The sequence below is a fragment of the Epinephelus lanceolatus genome, chromosome 12 (assembly GCF_041903045.1).
Source record: "Epinephelus lanceolatus isolate andai-2023 chromosome 12, ASM4190304v1, whole genome shotgun sequence".
NCBI classification, from domain to species: Eukaryota; Metazoa; Chordata; class Actinopteri; order Perciformes; family Serranidae; genus Epinephelus; species Epinephelus lanceolatus.
In genome coordinates this window covers 9,974,802-9,997,323 of record NC_135745.1, presented here as the reverse complement: position 1 = coordinate 9,997,323, position 22,522 = coordinate 9,974,802, and the positions used below count along the sequence as shown (strand labels likewise).

Genomic DNA, 22,522 nt, shown 5'->3' with positions numbered 1-22,522 from the left:
TTTAGTACTCCTCGTCTCCTTGTCTTAAAGTCAATGGATTTTTTAAATGGGTTTTTGGTTAGATCACTAAAATGACATCTGTGGTTAACACGAACGTAAGAGACTTTCTTGTTTTGTTCTTCCACATGAAATATGTCAGTAAATACCCCCTCATTTTTATTAGCTTTTTATGTTTGACGATTGCATTTAAGTTTCAAAAATCATAAAAGTGACATTCATTTGTGAACTTCATCTTGCTGAACAAAACATGCAAGTATCAGAAACATTTGTTTGCCACAAAGCAATAATCCAAAATGCAATGGGAAAAATCCCCTTGGCTTTCTGATGAGAGAACTGGGCAACGCTAACTTCCATGTTGGCCTACAAAAAACATCATCCCCGCAGCACACTCTGGTATTATCACAGTGACACTTGGCATTAATCTGATGGAGATGGAAAAGCATGGATGGTCACTATTCGTTCCCAAAATAAGTTTCACGCTATCAGCCGATCAAACAAGCCAGCCATCTTGCTAATGATTTCTCATGACACTTGCTTTAGAGTGTGTCTCTGAAAACCTCCACGTGGAGAGCCGTGTAGCCCAAATACTTCACCTTACCCCTCTGTCCCAACAAGAACTGGTACACCCTACCCCTATTCATGAACACTTCAAAGGGGAATATGAGCTAAGTGGAAGGAGCAAGGAGTGTATCGGGATTGAGCCTAAAGCTAAGTGAAACATAAATTACTCAGAACATATCTTTGTCTCTCTCCAATTTGGTATTAGTCACTTGCTGATGTATGCACAGAAATATCTATGCTGATTGTCTGATAATATCTCCCAGATCGATGTGTCATTGTGTTTTACTTGGCATCTATGATAAAACCCACAAAAAAAGGGAAAATAATCACTGTGTTTGGCTTTTTCTTTATCAGGTCTGGTCAGCATAGACCAATTACCACCACTGACTGTATCCGACATCACTGTCTGTCGTGGTTAATCAGCTCTTTTTGTTTTATAAATGCAGATGTTTTCTCTTTTGCAGCCTCGCTTCATGATTTAGATTAACAATACCACATGAAGTCAGCCTGCCAGCGTAGGTTCAGGGTTTTGTTGTTCCATTTAGACTGTAATGTTTGGGTTGTACAGGTCAAGGAGGTGAGCCTTTGTAGCTGGAGATAGAAACCAATTCAATGAACAACTTGAATGAATGAGTGGAGACACATAATGAATGCATGAGGGGCCACTGAGTTCAGTGAGTATAAGAATGATCATATGCTTTGGCCTTCATAGTTACCACATCTCTAGACAATTGAACTTCAGCATACTTGAAGTATGTGGTTGTTTTAATTTGATCTTAACCATCATCATCAAAGACCAAATGATGGAACATCTTTGGAAAAAACTGTTCTTAAGGCCTTTTTTCTGAAATTTGCCATCGATTCGTGTTGCTTCACAAAACAGGGGATGCTGTGATCTCGTGTTGGCAACAATATGAAGGAGTGGCTTTTGGCAAAGTGTGTGTAATGTAGGCGCAGCACATAGATAGATGAATAGAATCAAAGATCTCTTACTTAACTTAAAATACACTCAGAGGATTGGGCGGGGCTTGTCTCTGTCAGTGAGACTGTGGTTAGGCTTTGGTTGAATAAGACTATGGTTTACGGTTTTGTATACACATTTTGGCTCACTGCCTGGCTCCATTTCCCCAGCTGATTAGGGGTTAATGGCATATGAGCGTGGGGAGCTCTCGGCCTCCTGATTGGCTGACTGGATTGTGTGGGTGGAGTTGCCATCGAGTGACAGATGGCGTACAACAGGGAGGGAGGGAGGCAGGGCGGAGTGTGTATGTGTGTTGTGTATATATATACATTGTAGCGAGGGGGGGACCTCTAATTACAATAGCGTGATGTGCAATGGTGGTCTCTGCACTCATGGTTTCTCCTCTGTTTCTTCACACTTATTGTAGTTTTCTCACACACTTCGATACAATCGTGCAGCAGGATTTCACCTGCTGCATCCATAGACATCATACCTTGTCAAGTCCTACCCACATGCATTCTCATATATTGATTGAAAGGAAAATAATCCAGATTAAAAAACAAATCCTCGTGTAAAATCTGAATTCTCTTATTTGACATGAGAAGTGGGGAAGCCTCTTTGCTTCATGTTGTGTCCTCTTTCGCTAAACAGAATCAGAATGAAGATTATAGCTGGGGTTTGAATGCGCACTGCTCTATATGTAGCTCTGAATAATGTGCAGCACGCACAATGAAAGTGCCGTTGTTAAAGGACACACACATAAACACTCTCTTTGGCGTGAAAGATGTGTGTGTGTGTGTGTGTGTGTGTGTGTGTGTTTGTGTGTGTTTTCAGGGCAAGCATGCATACCTGCGTCAGAACAGACAAAAAGACATGACACACACAGGACCGTGTGATTTTCCCCAAGGAATAGGCCAGATCATTGTACTTGGCAAGACTCCCAGTTTACACACATCACACTCCTAATTCACCTTTGTTAAAAATTCATCGTTTCTGCCGAACCAGTCCAATAGCCTGGTATAGAACAACACAAGGAGTGTGTGTGGGTGTGGGTGTGGGTGTGTGTAAGTGTGTGTGTGTGAGTGTCTATGACAAAAAGAGAGAGATTAGTGATATCTACTGTGAATATCACTGAGTCGTTTGTGTCGCTTTGTCACTGTGGCATTAAGAACAAAAGCAGACAGGCTCTGAAAAGGTTGTTTCTTCACTTTGTTTACCCGTGTGTGTGTGTGTGTGTGTGTGTGTGTGTGTGTGCATGCGCTCTTGCAGACTGTCTGATGCAGCGTCTTTTTATCAAGTGTCATTGCATCCCCATCTGCTGAGGACACACTGTCTCCCTCAGCCTTTACATACACAGAAGCACTCTATGTGAGAGCAACACAAGAATAAGAAGGGGTACAGTTTTAAACCTAGATGATGAATGCTAAATCACCAAGCTTTGGTATTAGATACAAGTTTGATTAAACAAGGAAAAGAAATACACTTAGCTGTGGAGTATGCCAATGTTCTGTCCTAAGTCCCCTTCTATTCGTATTGATGATTCTTATTGTGAAGATACACGCAGCACTTGTGTAATGCCCACTATCTTGTTGGCTCATCTTCTTGGCCATAAGGTGAAAAGTTTATTTCCTGAAATGTCAAGCTATCTCTTCAACATTGAAGAAATAAAACATTCAAAAAAGACTTAAAAGGTGTTGTTGAATCTAACATAATGCAATACCTAGCCTCACAAGCCAGATATCAGGTCTCACATGAGTGTTACCTAATCTTTAAGGAATGGCCATTTTGTGTGGGAAAATACTTGACTGAGGTATAAATGCCAAAAACTGCTAACTTACGGATAATTAAACTCAGCCATGTCGTGGGTAAGCGTGAAACTGGAAAAAGATAGAGGGGAGGGGTGCCAGACAGACGGACTGTGACCTGTGTCTGAGCCATTTTAGACTTGATTGAAAGTGAAAAGAGCAGTGGTGTCACCATCACATTCATCCCTGTGGTCTGAGCAACAATAAGCTTTAACCTAACAGACACAGACGGAGAGGAAAGGGGGGGGGGGGGGGGGGGGGGGGTGACTGGGTCCGAAGCCAAGACAGCAAGAGAAAGCAGCACTCCCAGCTGTGGGAAAGTCGTTATACCTAATATCATCTGCCATCAAAACTTCTGCACTCATCTGAGATGCTAGACTGGATTTCTGGAGACTAGTGTAGCGATGAGTGATGACTGACAAGACATTATTTAGACAGCTTGGAGGGAAGATAGCTCTCAAATGTTCCCCCGATGCTTTTAAGACATGCACTCCCCAGATTTTTTGCTTGATCCTTTGCTCTCCGCTGTGATGATTTCAGCACTGGAAGATCAAATTTGGACTCCCGTACACTAAGCTGTGGTTAGTGTAAATTGGCTCTACAGGTATATCCATTATAAAGACAGAGGGAAGGAATGGAAAGCCTTTATTCTGACATTTCTGATATTACCATGCACAGCAAGACACAAAGCTCGGTTCGACAGGCGGACTCAGTGGGAGGGAGAGATTTCAACAATTTCGGAGGACTCTTTATGTCTATCACTGGCAGATGCATCAGCCTCTCTCTCTCTGCGGTCTGTTCACTCTCAGTGTCTCTATCATCCTTCCTGTCATAGTCAGATGCCCTGTTTGGCTCAGTGGACCGTTTGCGTTGGTCAGTCATGTCCTTTCAGGAATCAATGGTTTGGTTAGTTGCCTGTAAAGTGTTAGGTTGATATGTTTAAGTATAGGTATGTCAGCAGGTCCTTGGGTTACTCAGTATGTTAGTAAGTTGACGTGTTGGTTGGCATGAAGCCAGCTAGGCCAGTATGTCAGTATGTTGGCTAGTAGCTCACTCGATGGTATACATGTGGCTTTGATGACAGTTAGGTCATTTGGAGCGTGGGTGTATTAGTCTGTTGGTGGGTAGTTCAGATGGTTTGGCCATGTGGTCATGTATGGACCGAAAATAGCACTGTGTCACATAAACCACAGGGGGCTACTATGGGATGGGTGTGTTACTACAGGTACCAGTGAGTAAATGAAACATTATCAACTATGTCCATGACACCAAGAAGAAAGTCTCAGATATTAACCTTCAAGTCTCAAGCAAGTCCATGAATTAAGTTGGATGGATGAAGTTGGATGTTGTGATGGTTGTGTCACTGATTTCTGAGTTACAGACCCTGCATGCTGCTGTTTTCTTTTTACTGCCGTAATCGACAACATAATCCTTCAATCCAAATGTATTAATTTTGGACTAACCCCTCAATAATAGCTACCTGGTGCGTTGGCCTTTACTGGTCTGCTGCATCATAGTAGCTTGCCAGGTTTGTGGGCATCCCACTGGATAACATCCTATCATGTTTCAAAAACAAAACTTAACTAAAAAATGAAAATATTTAATGAAAATACTCAAGTCTTTTTGAGTCATCTGTCTCAAGTCTAAGTTAGTCTCAGATCATGAATACCAGGTCTCAGAGTCTTTTATCAATGTAAAGGCCGTGATACAAGGAGCCAGTGGTCAGCTGATGGTCAATTATGGGCCACTGGTGAGCATCTGTTGCCCTAATTGGTGCGATGTAAGTCATACCATTGCCCCTTGGCAGTTCCTGTTGTATTTTTTCTTTTTTGGCCGATTCAAGCATGTTGAATTGGTGTCTGCATTGGTGACGGTGGAGCCTGTCACCGAATGAAATCTCCCTGATTGGGAATTTAGCTCAGCGTGGAGAAACTGAAGTGATGATGTAAACACACAGCTTAAGTTAAGAGGGAAAGAGACCAAAACAAACTTCTTACATAAGATAAGATTTTCATGTTGGTTTGCATTATTGTTCACCGGCGCATGCTAAATATGCTCTGTTCTTTCAACATTGAATTGTGTTGTTAATGTGCTAACTGGCTAACTTGCGTCAAGTCAGTCTTTTGGTTTCCCTTTTTGAATGATGAATATAGACTACCTCCATCTGCTGGTGTGCACAGTTATTTCCTGTCATGCAAGCACAGGACGTACATACTGACTGACCGTCGGCTGTAGTCATAGCAGTGTGTTCGAGTGCAACTTTCAGGCCGAAACACATTCGACGTGAAGTGATGTAACAATCTGCTTTCAATGCCACTAGTTCCCTGAAGGTTTGGTGTGTCTGAGCATTTAGTCAAGCAAGTTTGAAATCCTGGAAATCGCAACTTCAGTCTGACTTGCGTCAAGTCATGTTACTCAAGTCCTTCACCTCTGCCTTACACAAAAATAACCCCATGACCTCCAAACAGTGAGTTTTACAGGAATGAAATTGGTACTCTGTATCAGCAGATATCCTGTGTCATATTTTCTTCCATACCTGTAGCAGCACACCCACACCATCATAGGCCATTTCATTTTTCAAGGCACTGCTATTTTTGGTCCAAACTCAGTCCTAGTTGTTGTGTCTGTACTGTAGGTCGATGTTTTGGTACTTGTATGTTGGCAGTCTGGGAGGTAGATGACGATCTGAACAGTGGGCATCTATTATGCTGGTGGGAAGTGTCGAGCTGACAAGTTTGGTCTTGGTTCAGAATGTACTTTGGTCAGCAATCAGTTGGTGCAACAACACCGTGCATCAGTGATTTTCAGCCCTTCGTATGGTCCTCAGTTTCCTCCCTTATTCTCCTGTTGCTGCCCTTTCTTTGTCATAGTGTCATAGCAGTTTGCAGTTGATAGGATCTCAGCGTGTGTATGTGTGTTTATGTGTGTGTCTGTTTCCTTGTGTGTATGTTCAATTCAATTCAATTTTATTTATAAAGCCCAATATCACAAATCATAATTTGCCTCACAGGGCTTTACAGCATACGACATCCCTCTGTCCTTAAGACCCTCACAGCGGATAAGGAAAAACTCCCCAAAAAAAACCCCTTTAACGGGGAAAAAAAAACGGTAGAAACCTCAGGAAGAGCAACTGAGGAGGGATCCCTCTTCCAGGACGGACAGACGTGCAATAGATGTCGTACAGAACAGATCAGCATAATAAATTAACAGTAATCCATATGACACAATGAGACAGAGAGAGAGACAGAGAGAGAGACAGAGAGAGAGAGAGAGAGAGAGAGAGAGAGAGAGAGATGCAGGTAATGACAGTAGCTTACAACAACATTAATGAAAGTAATAATATTATAGTTATAGTTCTGGCTACTGTGGTACAATATGTTGAAAGTATGTATTAATATCTGACAGTATACTTGTGTGACAATAGTCATATGTGTATAATAACAGTAGAAGTATGACTAATGACTAATGATGGCAGCAGCAGCAGGAGGCATCTGGCAGGACCACGGCAGCAGCACAACCACACACGTCACACTGTCCAGGCACCGCTGCGGTATGAGTTATTCTGAGAGACAGTGGAGCACAAAGGCTCCGGAGAAGAAGCCGAGTTAGTGACATCCAGAATGGCCGAGTTAGCAAGATGCAGTAATAGGATGAGAGAGAGAGAAGGAGAGAGAGAGAGAGAGAGAGAGGGAGCCCGGTGTATTATAGGGGGTCCTCCGGCAGACTAGGCCTAAGTCAGCCTAACTAGGGGCTGGTACAGGGCAAGCCTGAGCCAGCCCTAACTATAAGCTTTATCAAAGAGAAAAGTCTTAAGTCTAGTCTTAAATGTGGAGACGGTGTCTGCCTCCCGGACCGTAACAGGAAGATGATTCCACAGGAGAGGAGCCTGATAGCTGAAGGCTCTGGCTCCTGATCTGCTTTTGGAGACTTTAGGGACCACGAGTAACCCTACGTTCTCAGAGCGCAGTGTTCTGGTGGGATAATATGGCACTATGAGCTCTCTAAGATATGACGGAGCTTGACCATTTAGAGCTTTATAAGTTAACAGTAGGATTTTAAATTCAATTCTGGATTTTACAGGGAGCCAGTGCAGAGAAGCTAAAACAGGAGAAATATGATCTCGTTTCTTAGTTCCTGTTAGTACACGAGCTGCTGCATTCTGAATTAGCTGGAGAGTTTTTAAGGACTTACTAGAGCTACCTGATAATAGAGAGTTACAGTAATCCAGCTTTGAGGTAACAAAAGCGTGGACCAATTTTTCTGCATCTTTTCGGGTCAGGATAGGCCTAATTTTCGCAATATTACGCAGATGAAAAAATGCAGTCCGTGAGGTTTGCTTTAAATGAGAATTAAAAGACAAATCTTGATCAAATATTACTCCGAGGTTTCTTACGGTAGTGCTAGAGGCCAGAGCAATGCCATCTGGAGAAACTATGTCATCAGATAAAGAGTCTCTGAGTTGTTTGGGGCCAAGAACAATAACTTCAGTTTTGTCTGAATTTAACATCAGGAAATTGGTGCTCATCCAATTTTTTATGTCTTTAAGGCAGTTATGGAGTTTAGTTAATTGATTACTTTCTTCTGGCTTCATCGATAAATACAACTGTGTATCATCCGCATAACAATGGAAATTTATAGAGTGATTTCTAATGATGTTACCTAAAGGAAGCATATATAGAGTAAATAGGATTGGTCCGAGCACAGAACCTTGCGGAACTCCAAAACAAACTTTGGTACGTAAGGATGATTCATTACGAACGTCAACAAATTGAAAACGATCAGATAAATAAGATTTAAACCAGCTTAGTGCTGAACCTTTTAGGCCAATTAAGTGATCCAGTCTCTGCAGTAGAATTTGATGGTCAATTGTGTCAAACGCCGCACTAAGATCTAATAAAACAAGAACAGAGACGAGTCCTTTGTCTGAAGCAATCAGAAGGTCATTTGTAATTTTAACTAGAGCTGTCTCAGTGCTATGATGCACTCTAAATCCTGACTGAAATTCCTCAAATAAATTATTATCCTGGAGAAAATCACACAGCTGGTCTGCGACTACTTTCTCAAGGATCTTTGACATAAAGGGAAGATTAGATATTGGTCTATAGTTGGCTAACACCTCTGGATCCAGGGTGGGCTTTTTTAGGAGAGGTTTAATTACAGCTACCTTAAAAGACTGTGGTACATAGCCTGTTAATAGGGATATATTGATCATATCTAATATATGAGTGTTAACTAAAGGAAAGACCTCCTTAAGTAGCCTAGTTGGGATGGGGTCTAAGAGACACGTTGATGATTTAGATGAAGAAATCACTGCGGTCAATTCTTGAAGAGAAATTGGGGAGAAGCAATCTACATATATATTAGATTCTACAGCTGTGTTTGAGGTTAGATAGGTAGGCCTACCATCTGAGGGCAGGAGGTCATGAATTTTGCCTCTAATAGTTAGAATTTTGTCATTAAAAAAGCTCATAAAATCATTACTGCTAAGGGCTAAAGGAATACAAGGCTCAATAGAGCTTTGACTCTCAGTCAGCCTGGCTACAGTGCTGAAAAGAAACCTGGGGTTGTTCTTGTTTTCTTCTATTAATGCTGAGTAATAGTTTGCTCTAGCATTGCGGAGGCCCCTCTTATAAGTTTTGCAATGTACTATGTGCGTGCAACATTTGGTTTGGAAAAGCCTATTGTGGGATTTTGCCAGGGAGATGGCTTAACACTCGCTTATTAGGCTGCTCTACCGTGCTGGCCCACACCCCAGAATTTAATTGTTCATGTGTATCTGTGTGTGTGTGTGTGTGTGTGTTTGCACTGGTGTTTGTTAATTTGAGCTTTAGACATGTACTTTTTTTCAGCCCATGCCCAGAATAGCCATATCATTGCTTTCCAGTTAGCTTGCCCATCCTCCCTTTATGTCTCTCTCTCCTGTCTTTCTAGTTTGAAAGCAGCAGTGGGGTTGCTATGGTTTGGTGAGATACAGTAATCCAATGTGTACACACACACACACACACACCTCACCTCATAAATAATTGACCTGTCACAGTGAGACGACAGGGTAGACCAGATACACTCTCCCTTCCTCTATTCTCTTTTCTCCTCTCACATTTCTCCTCCTATCCCATCCCCTTTATCCCATTTCCTCACTTACCATTCTTTTACTCAGCCTATTTTTTTGTTCCACCTTTACCTTAACTTCAATTTCAGTTTTTCTTTTCTCATCACATATTTTTTTATTGTGTGGGCTATATAGGATCCCTGCAGTTGATGGCATTGCAAAGAAAGGGCTTCCTTTATTTTTTATGCTTTCATTTAATTAGTAAATGTTTAAACGAACATCATAAAAAGCAGAATTGCACTACTTAAGATTAGAATCAAAGATAGGCCCACCACACAAATTTAATGGAGGGTACCGGGTTATCAAATTTGCCCAATTCTGATAAGTTTAGCACGAACAGATTTATTGCTCGATGTGTTTTTGCTTTTTTTAACTGAGCTCAAGGAGTTATTAGACATCCACCATTTGATGCTAGTCAGACAGTTCTTTTAGGACACCAAACTGCTGCTGGTTATTGACTTTACATAGAGATCAAGTTGTCATGTCATCAAAAACCAGCAGCAGTTCTTTTAGGACACCAAACTGCCGCTGGTTTTTGACTTTACAGAGAGATCAAGTTGTCATGTCATCAGCATAACAGTGGGGCCTTAGGATAGAGCCTTGAGGTATTCCATACAGTTGGATTTTTCTTTCATTCATTCATTCATTTGTATCTAGCCCAATAACTGATGAACTGAATAATAATTGATGTCGCCTGATGTTACACAGAATTTTGACAACCTTTAAAAAGGCTTTATTGCCTTTTCAATAGGTCTACCTTTTCTGACTCTAAAGACCACAGCTGTTGGACTGCTGATGGCCAACATGCTCATGTATAAGTGGAAATAACAAGCCAGTAGTCAATGTTCAAATCCATCCAGCCAATTTAACATGCAAAATCAGCCAAACGGCTGATTGTAAGGGCCAACTAGATCCAATGATGCCTGACGTACCACTAAAAGCACAAGCAATGGTTGCCCACAGATGCTCAATGACATCTGCCAACAGGGCCCTTAAGATTAACTATGCAAAGCTGAGTATATCTCTACAGGCTACTACCCTTACTATCCTGGGGGCTGAATGTGTATGTGTGTGTGTGGGCCGGAAATCATCACACCCTAGCAACCCTCTTTTCACTGCACACACACAAATGCATAGAGACATAAGGAGAGAGAGGTAGAGGGAGTATCAGATGACACAGTGCCCTGCTGGAGATGTCTCATTAAGATGTGTGTGTTTTGTACTGAAGGTTCATTCTGTATGTTTGTAGAGGCTCAGATTACCACAGATGCTCCTTCTCTGCTGCTTCTTTTCTCCTTGGCAGTCTGCACACAAGATCTGGGTGGAAGCTAAAACAAAGGAAACAGGAAAGATTATGATGATGCTGAACTACTTAAATTTAGGGAACCTGGGAAAATGATATATATGTGTAGGTCATGGTAGCTGTTTTTCCAATGTTAGCTTTTGCAAATGTAGCTTTAAAAATAATGAAAACCTCTGATGTTTCCATTAAATTGGCAGTTAGCTGTCGCAGTTATCATCAAGCAGGCATTAAAATGTCAGTCAAGATAGTTAAATGTGCATTTAACAGAACATTTGTTTTTATGTGTTTTTTTTTCTTCTTCATCACAGTATGAAATAATGATGTAGCTCACTCCTCCTCCCTTCTTCCTTGTGTCTATGCAGGGTTTCACCTCAGTGGCACAGTAACTGAACCCGCCACATCGTCAGAGCCAGAGGTCACCCACAAGGTGGCCATCAGCTTCGACCGATGCAAGATCACCTCTGTCACCTGTGGCTGCGGGAACAGAGACATCTTCTATTGCGCCCATGTGGTGGCACTCTCTCTTTACCGGATTCGCAAGCCCGAACAGGTAATAACCGTAATGTAAAGGTTCCCATTGTCATCAAATTCCTGGAAAAATTATGAAATTAGAAAAAATGTTTTACAGACCTGGGGATTACTAGGAATTGACTGAATATTATGAATGTGAATATTTATTATGTATTTTTGGCTATTGTTTAAAATATGTTCATATTAATCCCAAAATGTGTCTAACATTAGCAAAACATGCTCCTTACGTAATATGTGCCAGTGACCATTAATACCAAATTATAGCTGTCTTGAGTGGGAGGCTGCTGCAGAACTGTCATACATTATAGCAGCATCAGACTGCTGTTCCCAACTACATAATTCTCCGCCAAGATCAAACAGTCGGCTTTTAATAGGTTGCTTGCTAACAATACCTGGCAATAGAATAACATATACATACTTGATGGAATCACAAGGTATTGTGATTCACAGATCTAAACATGTATAGATGTCGGTGTAAACAAAATCCGGCCAGTGAGTCGGATCATTGATCCACTTGGATGGCAGAAGACTGAAGGGACATGATGGTGACCAACCTTAATTTTTTAAGGAATTGCAAACGCTCAGGTTCAGGCAAGGTTATCGGACAATCATCAGACGAATTTATACTTAAATAAAGTCATGGAAATGGGGTGAAAAATCATGGATCTGGATTTGTAAATACGTGTGGGAGCCCTGTCTTTGTCTATGTAAAGTCTCTTAGGTGTCATACAAATACAGGTGGAATCAGTGGCACCAAAAAGTCACTGACTAACTTGCAGTAATTAAAAGTATGTAATTGACATACACAAACATTTCTGTGTGTGTCTAATCCAGGTGAAGCTGCGGCTGCCCATCTCAGAGACGTTGTTCCAGATGAACAGAGATCAGCTGCAGAAGCTGGTCCAGTACCTGATCACAGCCCACCACACTGAGGTGCTGCCGACTGCTCAGAAACTGGCCGACGAGATCCTCTCCTCCAACTCTGAGATCAACCAGGTCCACGGTGAGAGGACAACGTTTGTGGCAAACTTGGAGTTCATGTTTGATTGAAGTGAAAATGCACATGATAAACAACTTTCATGTCTCACTTATCCACCAAATCCACATAGAACTGATGTTTAATGTTATCAATGCATGGCAGTCAAAAGGCAGGCACCGCACCTTTCTTAGCTGTTGAAAAGTTGGCTCTGTTGAGGTGCTGTCCATCCCTCTGCACTGATATCTTCACAGCAACAGGCCAGACTTAAAAGCTTCAAGACTTAAAACATGCCGCACGCTAGCCTACAGGCTGTCATACGTCACAGCCCTGATTACTCCAGTGGAGCAGCAAGGCAGGCTTCAAATGGCTCGTTTGATTTCTTAGTTCCCTCTCTCCAGTAACTGCCTCCTTCCAGTGGCAGGAGTGTGTTGAAGAAAGCAGAAAGAAAGAGGTGAATGATGAAATGGATGCAGGAGAAGTTAGAGAGAGATGTGTGGAAAGGAAAGGGACACTGAGAGGAAGAGACAGGAGGAATAACACTTGGGGAGACGGAAAGGAGAGGAAAGATGAAAGGAGCGGAGAATGTACTGAGATGAAAAAGGAGAGGAGAACCACAACAGACCCGCATTGGGGAAACGACAAACCAGACACATCCTTTCACCAAACAAACCTCTTTTTCTTTTTCTCCATTTCATGCTCCTTGCTAAATGTTGACATCCTCCAGCTCTCCTGTCCAGGAAGCCCCGCGTTGTGTTTCCTGTCTGCATTTGACAAGGGGGATCATGGGGGTTGAAGTTCAGTCGATCCAGGAGCGAGGCTTTCTTTGATGGAGGAATGTTGCTTGTTTGCGGTTGCGCGCTCACAGCCAGTTGGAAACACATCTCTGGGCTTTCCTCAGCCTCGCTTCCTGCTAGATCAAAGCGGCTTCCCCCTTCTGAACATATCTACATTTCCCCGTAGTATTACTGAGACACACTTAGTGCAGAGCAGAAGAAAAATAAAGTTGCCCTTATGTTCCCTCAGCGCACAATTAGCATAAATCGAGCCGCTTTTCTCAAGTGTCACGTAGGTGCGCTGTACGTTAAATGTGAAACAAATAGGAATGAGCACAGCATCAGTGTAACAGTTAGCAGAGATTCACTGTTTTTCTACCAGCCGTAACATCTGAGGACGGTTTGAATGACATGTTAGGATCAAGCAAAGGAAACAAGTTTTTTTTACGAGCAGGGTTGTTTTAACGTAAACTCCATTTCCCATGGTCTGTTTATGTTTTTGTTCAAGTGTGAACTGAAATCAGGAAGGAACGGAGTGACTGAGGTGAATACACAGACTTAACTCAGTTTCCACCAGCTTTGATGTGGAGAGAAGGATGTTAATGTTGGACTGACTGTGCTTTTTAGACTCAGTTTTCTTCTGTTTTTCATGTGTTTCTTTGAGTTCTGTCTGCTCAGGTTTCTATCATTGTTGCACTGTTGTGTGCCAGTCATCTAATATGTGCATGTGTGCATTTTCCAGGTGCTCCGGACCCGACTGCAGGCGCCAGCATCGACGATGACAACTGCTGGCATCTGGACGAGGATCAAGTCAGGGAGCAGGTCAAACAGTTTCTGTCACAGGGAGGATACTACGGTTCTGGGAAGCAACTCAACTCCATGTTTGCAAAGGTATACATCACCACTTCCTGTTTCCACTCCATTATATGGCTTGGATTTGATTAACAGTATCATAATAATCATCAAGTTTAGTTGTCATCCCTACATGAATCTTTTGCCACCTCTCTGAACACATAAACTTGTAATGAGAAATGTGTTATGCTCCACTTCTGTGCTGCTTTATCATGTCATCAATAAAGCATTAGTAAACTGGTCTAAATATGTAAAATTTGTGAAATGCCCTCTTAAAATTACGAACATAGTCATAGTATCTTCTCCCTTCTTCCCTACTTCATATTGAACCCACAGCTTATTCTGTACTGTCCAAGATTACAATGACCCACAGACATTTAAACTGACACAGCCTGCCCTTTCCGTCCATTCTGCAGTCAACCTCTTGTCTCTGTGTAAAGGTGTGGTTTCCCACTGAGAAAATGGCACAGAGAACCAGGGCACCCCGCAGGTCCCGAGAACATCTGAAGATTTTTTAAACAGTATTATTCAAACTCAAGGCATTAACAGGTCTTTCTCTCAAAATCTCAATCCTTTAAAGTTAATGCGGAGGATTTATAAATGCTCTTTTCTTCGTGCTCTTTGTCTGAGTCAAACAAGTCCATTTAAAGGAGCAGTCTGTGGGATTTAGGGGGATCTATTGGCAGAAATGGAATATAATACTCATAATTATGTTTTCATTGATGTATAATCACCTGAAACTTGTTTGCTTAGAAAGGAAGCTAGCTAGCGTAGAAAGATCTCTTCATATCTAAATAGGAGCAGGTCTTCTTCTGTGGAGCCCTTCATGTTGCACCGCTGTGTTTCTACAGTGAGCCAGAGCAGACAAACCAAACACTGGCTCCAGAGAGAGCTTTTTGTGTTTTTACCTGAAGGCCACTGTAGTTGTTCTACCCTTTTGGAAAGGGAGTGATAAGGGGAGGGGTATTCAGTTGGATGCAGTCTGCAATGTCACTGCAAGATGCCACCAAATCATACTCACTGCTCCCTTAACACAGACCTATAATGTGATAAGTCTGAGCTCTGAGCGGTTTCTTTCACTTAGTGGCATTCACAAGATTGTATACCATTTAAAGGTGCCCTTATGTTGAACCTTATATATACAAGGTAAAATGTGTGTTGCCAGAAATCATGCTTAATCTTTTCCATTTGCTCTGATTTCAAATAAGATTTTCACGTGTCATATCTGGATTATAGACATAGCGTTCTGTCATCTAGGAGTATTAACATTAATAGTTTGCCATTTCAGGAAATACACTTTTTTTACTAACTACTTAGAAGATCAATACAACTCTCTTTCCTGTCCATTTCATGAGGCACGGACAGGAGGCAGTTAGCTTAGCTTAGCATAAAGACTGGAAACAGGTGGAGCTTTAGAAGTGTTTGTTGGACAGTTTTTCTTGTTGGCTAGCTGTTCTCCCTTGTTTACAGTCTAAATTCTAAGCTAAGCTAACCACCCATGGCTGCAACAACAGTTGTATTCTCAGTCATTTAACCCAAGCTGCAGGCCTTCTTTTTGATTCACCTGCACTTCCTGGTTGCATCTGTGTGTTTATGTTTAAGCTTTTGAGGCTGGACCCTCAGTACATCTTGGATACGATTACACAGCTATTCAAAGTGTTTCTTTCCCTCCTGTAATTCATTCTAATGCACGTCAATACCAAATGGAAGAAGGTCAGAGTCTTACATACAGTGACTAAGCCTGCACTGTCTGGGTCTTTCCAGGTGAGGGAGATGCTGCGAATGCGAGACTCCAATGGCGCCCGAATGCTGACGCTCATAACGGAACAGTTCATGGCAGATCCCCGGCTGTCGCTATGGAGACAGCAGGGCACAGGCATGACAGACAAGTGTCGGCAGCTCTGGGATGAGCTAGGTAAGAACAGTCAGAGTAATGACCACCGGCAACAGAAACACGCAATAAAAATGATGTATTTGTTTATGATTTGGCCAATCAGCCCACAAGTTCATCCATCCGTCACTGTAGGTCAGACAGCAAGGCCGAGAGAACTGTCCAGCCTGTCAGTTACTCAGACAAATCAGCAGTCACCTTGTCGGGTAAACGTTCATCTAGTCAGTAAGCTATTAGGTCATCCAGTCAGCAGCTTCTCCTCCTGCTCGGGCCTCTCCTCTGCTCTCGCTCCCTACACAGAGTGAATGATAAAGGCTGCCGATCAATATGGCTGCTCAGCTTCTCTGCAATCAATCTCAGCATTTAGGAGGTCAATGAGAACACTTCCTGGGTGAGCGAGGGAGATCATGACACAGACACAGACAGAAATAACAGCCAGACAGTCGGCGTTTGCTGCCTGATAATTTTCCTCAGATATGCGGACATCTGACAGTTGACCCCATTTGAGGTCTGTCTGTGTCGAACAGGTGAGTCTCGTGCAGAGGTTAGTTGAGACCAAGCTGCCTGTTGGTGTCACAGATAGTATTCAGATTCGTATAATATAGTAACAATATTTGTTATGAAATTCATAATAGTTGTTGGCTGACTTTTTCTTTATAGATCAAGTGTTAAAAAAAATAAAAGCAACACATTCTTTAGCTTTTCAGACATACAACTTGACTGAACGCATGTCTTTACTAGATTTAGTGTTGCTTTTCTGCTATATTATTCTTTATAGGGATTATCATTCAGCCGTGGTGGGCTTTCTTGAGTAATAGATTAGTTGTTTAGTCAATGAAATATCAGAAAAATATTTAAAAAAAATGACTGAAATGTTCCCAGATCACAAGATGCATCTTCAGTTTGCTTAATTTTGTTAAATCAATGTTACAAAACCCGAGGATATTCAATTTACTATCATATATAACAGAGAAAACCATCAAATCCTCACATTTGAGAAGCAGGAAGAAGACAATGTTCTTAATAAATGATTAAATTATCAACATCAAGTCATTTAACAAACCAGTTAATCACATAATCAATCCAGGTCTGGCCTGTTTGTTTGTGTGCTGTTTGTTTTGGAGGGCTTTAAAGGTGCCAATTCCCAACATTTTTGCTACAGTATGTTGATTGTATGGATCATAGGATTAAATTAAATTTAATTAAATTTGCTTTATGCTATATTGTTTGAGTTTTTTAATGTACAAAACTGTATATGTATGAAGCATTAGTATTTTGTCTTCATGTTGACTGAAATCAGTTAATCAGGAGTGATAGCACTGTGAGGTTTCGAGCAAGAAATAGTGGAATGGCAATATTTGCTTTCTTTTAAATAGAATTACTCAAAAAGGCCCTTAGTTTCCGAGGTTAGAGGAAACCCTGATTTTTTTTGTAGCGTTTAGAGAACTCAACCAGCTCCCATCATGGCTGACTCTTTCCAGGTCCAGTAAATTCCCTTAAATGGCCCCCCAGAGCCTCTGCTTCCTTTGTATCCTGACCTCTGCCTGCAATCCTTTCCCCAGGTGCATTGTGGGTGTGCGTGGTGCTCAACCCCCACTGCAAAAGCGAGGAGAAGAGTGGCTGGCTTAAGCAGCTGAAGAAGTGGGGCGACATGGACGTTTGCCCGCTGGAGGACGGTAACTATGGGAGCGAGCTTCCAAACATCACCAACGCTCTGCCGCAGAGCAACCTAGCGCAGGGTCAGCACCAACACACACTCACACACACATGCACACACATACATACTGTGTAATCAATCTGAACTTGAACGTTGTGACTCCTGGGCAGATAAGATGCAACAACACGACGCCATCACTGACCCTGTGTGTGTTGTTTTTCTCAGACTCTCTGTCCAGGCCGAGGAGGTCGGTGTTCAGCCGGGCCATCGAGGCCTGCGACCTCCACTGGCAGGACAGCCACCTTCAGAGGATCATCAGCAGCGACCACTACATGTCTCCATCCTACCAGAGAGAGGGGGAGAGCCTGCTGTTCAACCCTCAGGGCCTGCCGCTCTGGCTAGGTGAGCACACACAGACACACACATATATACACACACACACACACACTTGCTGAAGTCATAGAGGGATTATTTTATTCCTCAGAAAATCAGCTTCCCCATGTGGGCTATTTGTGTAAGAACACTTTAATGTCACCAAAATTGAAGCAGCAATTCATGACTGATTTCCAGGAAAAGTAATTGCATTTGTCTATTGCATCATTTGCACTCAGCAACGTACGTCCACACATCTATTGTGGTTTATTTAGTCAAATAATGAGTTTATTTGAAATGCAAACATGCATTGAGCAACACACACACAAACACACACACACACACACACACACACACACACACACACACTTTCTGTAAAGCAAAACTTAATTTTCAGGATGTCTATGTGGCACTTCCACATACACACAATCTCTAATTCCACTGAAAGCCGACCCAATACTAACACACACACACACACACACACACACACACACACACACACAGTAATTCTGCTGATATTGAGGCCAGTATCTGCAGTAAGCAGCTTCCAGCTAAGATCTGTCAGATTCTGCAACTTAAGCCAGCTATCAGACGCACACTGGCGTTCTGCTGAGACTGCACTGTGCGTGTCTGTGTTTGTGAGTGAGTGTGTGTGGGGGTGTGTGCGTGGGTGTGTGTGTGTGTTTTTGTGCCATTACTGACTACATCCTATGTCCCACAGTGTGTGTTTGGAAGAGGAATACACGTGTGTGACTGTGTACAGCAAAGCATGTTTGTGTGTGTCAGTGTGTGTATGTGTACATGTTTATTTAATTTAATTTAGTTTGTGTATGTGTGTGTGTGAAGCTGTCCTGACTCCACCTTATCACTTTGTTGACCACACAGACCACGTCCCGACGGCCTGCGCTCGAGTCGACGCCCTGCGTTCCCACGGTTATTCGAGGGAAGCATTGCGATTGGCCGTCGCCATCATCAACACACTCCGCCTCCAACAGCAGAGACAGATGGATATCTACAAACACCAAAAGAAAGGTAAAACATACACACACCACTCTAAACAAAATAATGCAAAACAGTAGCCGAACACGGTTCTTTGGCTTTTAGTCATAGGAGAACCTGTTTCGGTGCTATATGGCACCCATCTCTTAAAGGTGCTGAAGAACCAGTAGATAACCTCTAAAGAACAATGCAGGGGTATAAAATGTTGTGTTATAATTCTTCATCTTAGTTTAGTTTAAGTTACCAGAGAAAGAACCAGTAGATAACCTCTAAAGCACCATACAGAGACTTGAAAGAACTGCCTTCTGAAGTGAGGGTGGTATCATTTTGTTTTCCTCTCTCAGAGCTACTCCAGAGGGGCGTGACTTCCACCACCAACCTGGAAGGCTGGGTGGGTCATCCCTTAGACCCGATTGGCTGTCTGTTCACTACGCTCACTGAAACCTGTCGTGTGGATGATGACAACACCATGGACACTGGAGGTATGACGATAGGGTTCTGTCTGTCATTTCCAAGAATTTTCTCTCTATGAATATCATCATGAGAAATCAGTGCCATTCCCATGACTGCTCATGTTTTGTTGCATCATTTAGCACTGAAAGATCTTTCTTTCACAGGGAATGCTGTGCCACTGCACCAACAAACTGTCTAATTTTACAATGTGCCTCTGGTCTTAATAGAGGATTATGAAAAGGCTGGTCATGAGTTGAGGTTCAGGCATGGAAAGTTTTCAGTATCGTAGGTTCACTTTATTTTTTTATAAGCTCAAGAACCGAGTCACTAAAATGTATAGTATATCTTTCACTTAATGCTTTTTTTAGCATTGAATTGATAGGCACTTTGGCACTGCTCTTTACCATGGTGAGCGAAGCTGAGAATAAGCTTTACCTTTTATGTTGCCTCCATTATGAGCAGCCATTAGCGAAGAATGCTGGTCAGAGCTGCAGCAACCTAACAATTTATAGAGACTGGGAATAAGAGGTAGAGGTAGTGATATTTTCACAGAAACATATCATTCATGACATGTCGACATGTTGAATGACTTATTATGTTGCACGCATATTGTTAGTTGCAGCCAGACTAATGCATATATTAAGATCAAAATCCTTCTACGTCTGCCTGTGCCGTGTTGCACAGAAATTAGTGTGGTTTTAAGGTGACCTACTGTCCACTAAACCTGTAACGTAATCTACTAACCACCATTCTCCTGTCGCACAATACATGGGTCAAAGAGCTTATTTGCCAAACACAAGGTATAATTCCTTGCACACTTCACCAGCTGATGCAGTGTAATCCTGAGCAGAGGTGATTGGGCACACCAGCAGTGACTCATTAGACAACAGACTCCCATGTTCTTATATCAGGGCCGGGCGCTATTGTGCTGCAGACAGCCATAAACTAGCAGAGCATGAATGGGTCGTGCTGGAACACCCTGCTCATTTAGACCACACTCCTGGTGTGTGTGTGTGTGTGGTATGTATAGAATTCATCACCATTTGCATCTCACCCTGCCCAGGGCCTTTTTTTCACCAGTGGCTATTGCAGCAGAGCAGAATAGGGGTTGGGTTTTCCCATTGTTACCAGGCTACAGGGAACTATTGTCAATTCAAACAATACTGACCACTGGCACACTCATTGGTGCGAGTGTGTTTGCGAGTGTGTGTTGGCGATAGAGTCAATGATTGTCTTGTGTTTTGGGAATTTGAGGAGAGTGGTATGACTATTTTGCGTGTGTGTATGTATGTGTATAGCCTGGTCGCCATGCTTTATTTCCCTCCAGAAGACAGCTGGGAACATCTGTTAAAAGAGGGGGCGGGCCCTGGACTGTGTCTCGACCAATCGAAATGCAGTCTTCTCTCTGATCTTTTCGAATCAACCAATCAAACAGCAGCCCATGGACAGAAGAAAAACAAAATTGAGTTAGCACCAGGGTTAAGCCTGCAAAATCAGTTTCCACTTTTCCCTAGATTTACACACTCACACACACACTCCTACACACACACACTCACACACATATCCATGGAATAAACAGGATTGAGGGGATCTATTGCTCAGAGGGGATTTAAGCAGAATGATGGGATGGGGGAGCAAGAGAGAACAAATGGGCACCAATCAACAGCTGAGACTCTCACGGCATCTGTTCTCACTTATAGCTGTCGAGCATTGGTGTAGGGTTAGCGGCCATTTTAGATTAGTGATCACTTTCTAACATCAGTGCCACATTTATATAATGTTACACAGCTTTAATGTTATATATACATAAATCATACCAAGTTTAATTTTCTCAGAGAATGTAAGCTTTTTCAGACATGTCAGCTTCAGTATGCACAAACGGATAGGTTTGGGTTTTTTCAAGGCTCTCTTAATACGATACACACTGTATGCCTGGCCCTGAAACAGTCTCTGACTAACATAAGCCTTATATTAGCTCCAGTGAACTAGGTCTTTAGATACGGTGGTTTTGCACCAAGCTCGGTTACTTTTTGTGTAATTGGGCTGGTAAAAATAGTTTTGGGGGTACTGTGATCATTTGGGCTGCTTTTTGTACTGCTTGGTTGGTTTCCTGAAATGAAGAGTTAGGCCCAATGACTCAGCCCCTCCTCCTCCATCCAAGTGGTATGCTTGAGATTGACAGTGGGCTCAGCTTGACGCACAATAGTTACACAGATACCAGTATAATATTTTCTCAGTCTGATTGAAATTATTTGATTAGAGTTCCCAACCTAACTTTTAACATGGGCACTAAATAAAGTGATCCAATAAAATGTGTTTACATGCCCCAAAGCATTTACATAACTTCGTATAACATTATTGAAACTTTTCCAGCTTTTCATTTTTTCATACACTTGTTTGTACATCTTGTTTTGAGCTTTTCAATCATCAAGGTGTTAAACAACCCTTAAATCTTTTAAAGTCTCCAACAAAAAAGTTGCATCAGCCATAAACCGGTTTTGTTTTGCTATCGTCATGTGTCTGTTCTTCCCTGAAGCATCGTCACCTAATGTTACCCCCACAAGGGAAAACATGCACTGAAAAAATATATATTTATTTCAACCAGAGGGAAACAATAGGATTAAGCATTTAAGTGGTTAGTAGCCACTCATATTTTTCTGTTGAATGGATTATCAAAGGTTAACACCACCCCTCTCAACCCAATTAACAACTCCTTTCAATCAGGCCAGGCTCTTTCCATTGAGGGGGTTACAGGAGGCATTTTTATTTAGACTGGGCTATTATTCTGAATATTGTGACTGATAACTGTTGACAAATAAGCAAATGTCATGCTGGTGCATTAAATCTAAACTTTTGTTCTTACACAGATTATTATTCAGTTTGTCCATATCAGTGAAAAATTTTACTGTAACAATCCCTGGCCTTTGATAGTGTTGAACACATCTTTGCTTGATTCTCTAAATGGCTTTCCTTGTGTCCTTCCTTACTACCTACCTCTCAGAAGGTGATCCCAGGCCTCCAGTCTACCATCACGTACCAGTGTGGGGCAGTTCTGATGGAGGGGAATCCTACCTGACGCTGGCCTTAGAGGTGGCTCTGATGGGTATGGGCCAGCAGAGAATAATGCCTGAGGGCCTATACGCTCAGGATAAGGTATGATGGTCCAGCAATACACACTGTCACATGATGCTGTTGTATTAATATGACAGACATTATAACATAATCCAATGAACAGATTCCACCCCCTTGTAGAGAATACAGTAATGCTAGGCTGCT

At 42.2% G+C, this 22,522-nt stretch overlaps 1 protein-coding gene across 2 annotated transcripts in view; it reads left to right on the top strand.

Annotated features, from left to right (window-relative positions):
- zswim5 (zinc finger, SWIM-type containing 5) overlaps positions 1 to 22,522 on the top strand; it is a 78,024-nt gene that overhangs the window by 50,007 nt on the left and 5,495 nt on the right. The window contains exons 2-10 of one of the 2 annotated variants that reach the window (XM_033650344.2): positions 11,102 to 11,289; positions 12,105 to 12,273; positions 13,765 to 13,913; positions 15,639 to 15,789; positions 17,328 to 17,504; positions 17,648 to 17,824; positions 18,680 to 18,826; positions 19,138 to 19,275; positions 22,248 to 22,399. In XM_033650344.2, the coding sequence (XP_033506235.1) occupies positions 11,102 to 11,289; positions 12,105 to 12,273; positions 13,765 to 13,913; positions 15,639 to 15,789; positions 17,328 to 17,504; positions 17,648 to 17,824; positions 18,680 to 18,826; positions 19,138 to 19,275; positions 22,248 to 22,399 (1,448 nt within the window). The remainder of the gene's footprint in view (positions 1 to 11,101; positions 11,290 to 12,104; positions 12,274 to 13,764; positions 13,914 to 15,638; positions 15,790 to 17,327; positions 17,505 to 17,647; positions 17,825 to 18,679; positions 18,827 to 19,137; positions 19,276 to 22,247; positions 22,400 to 22,522) is intronic. The other variant, XM_033650345.2, reaches the window with a different exon arrangement.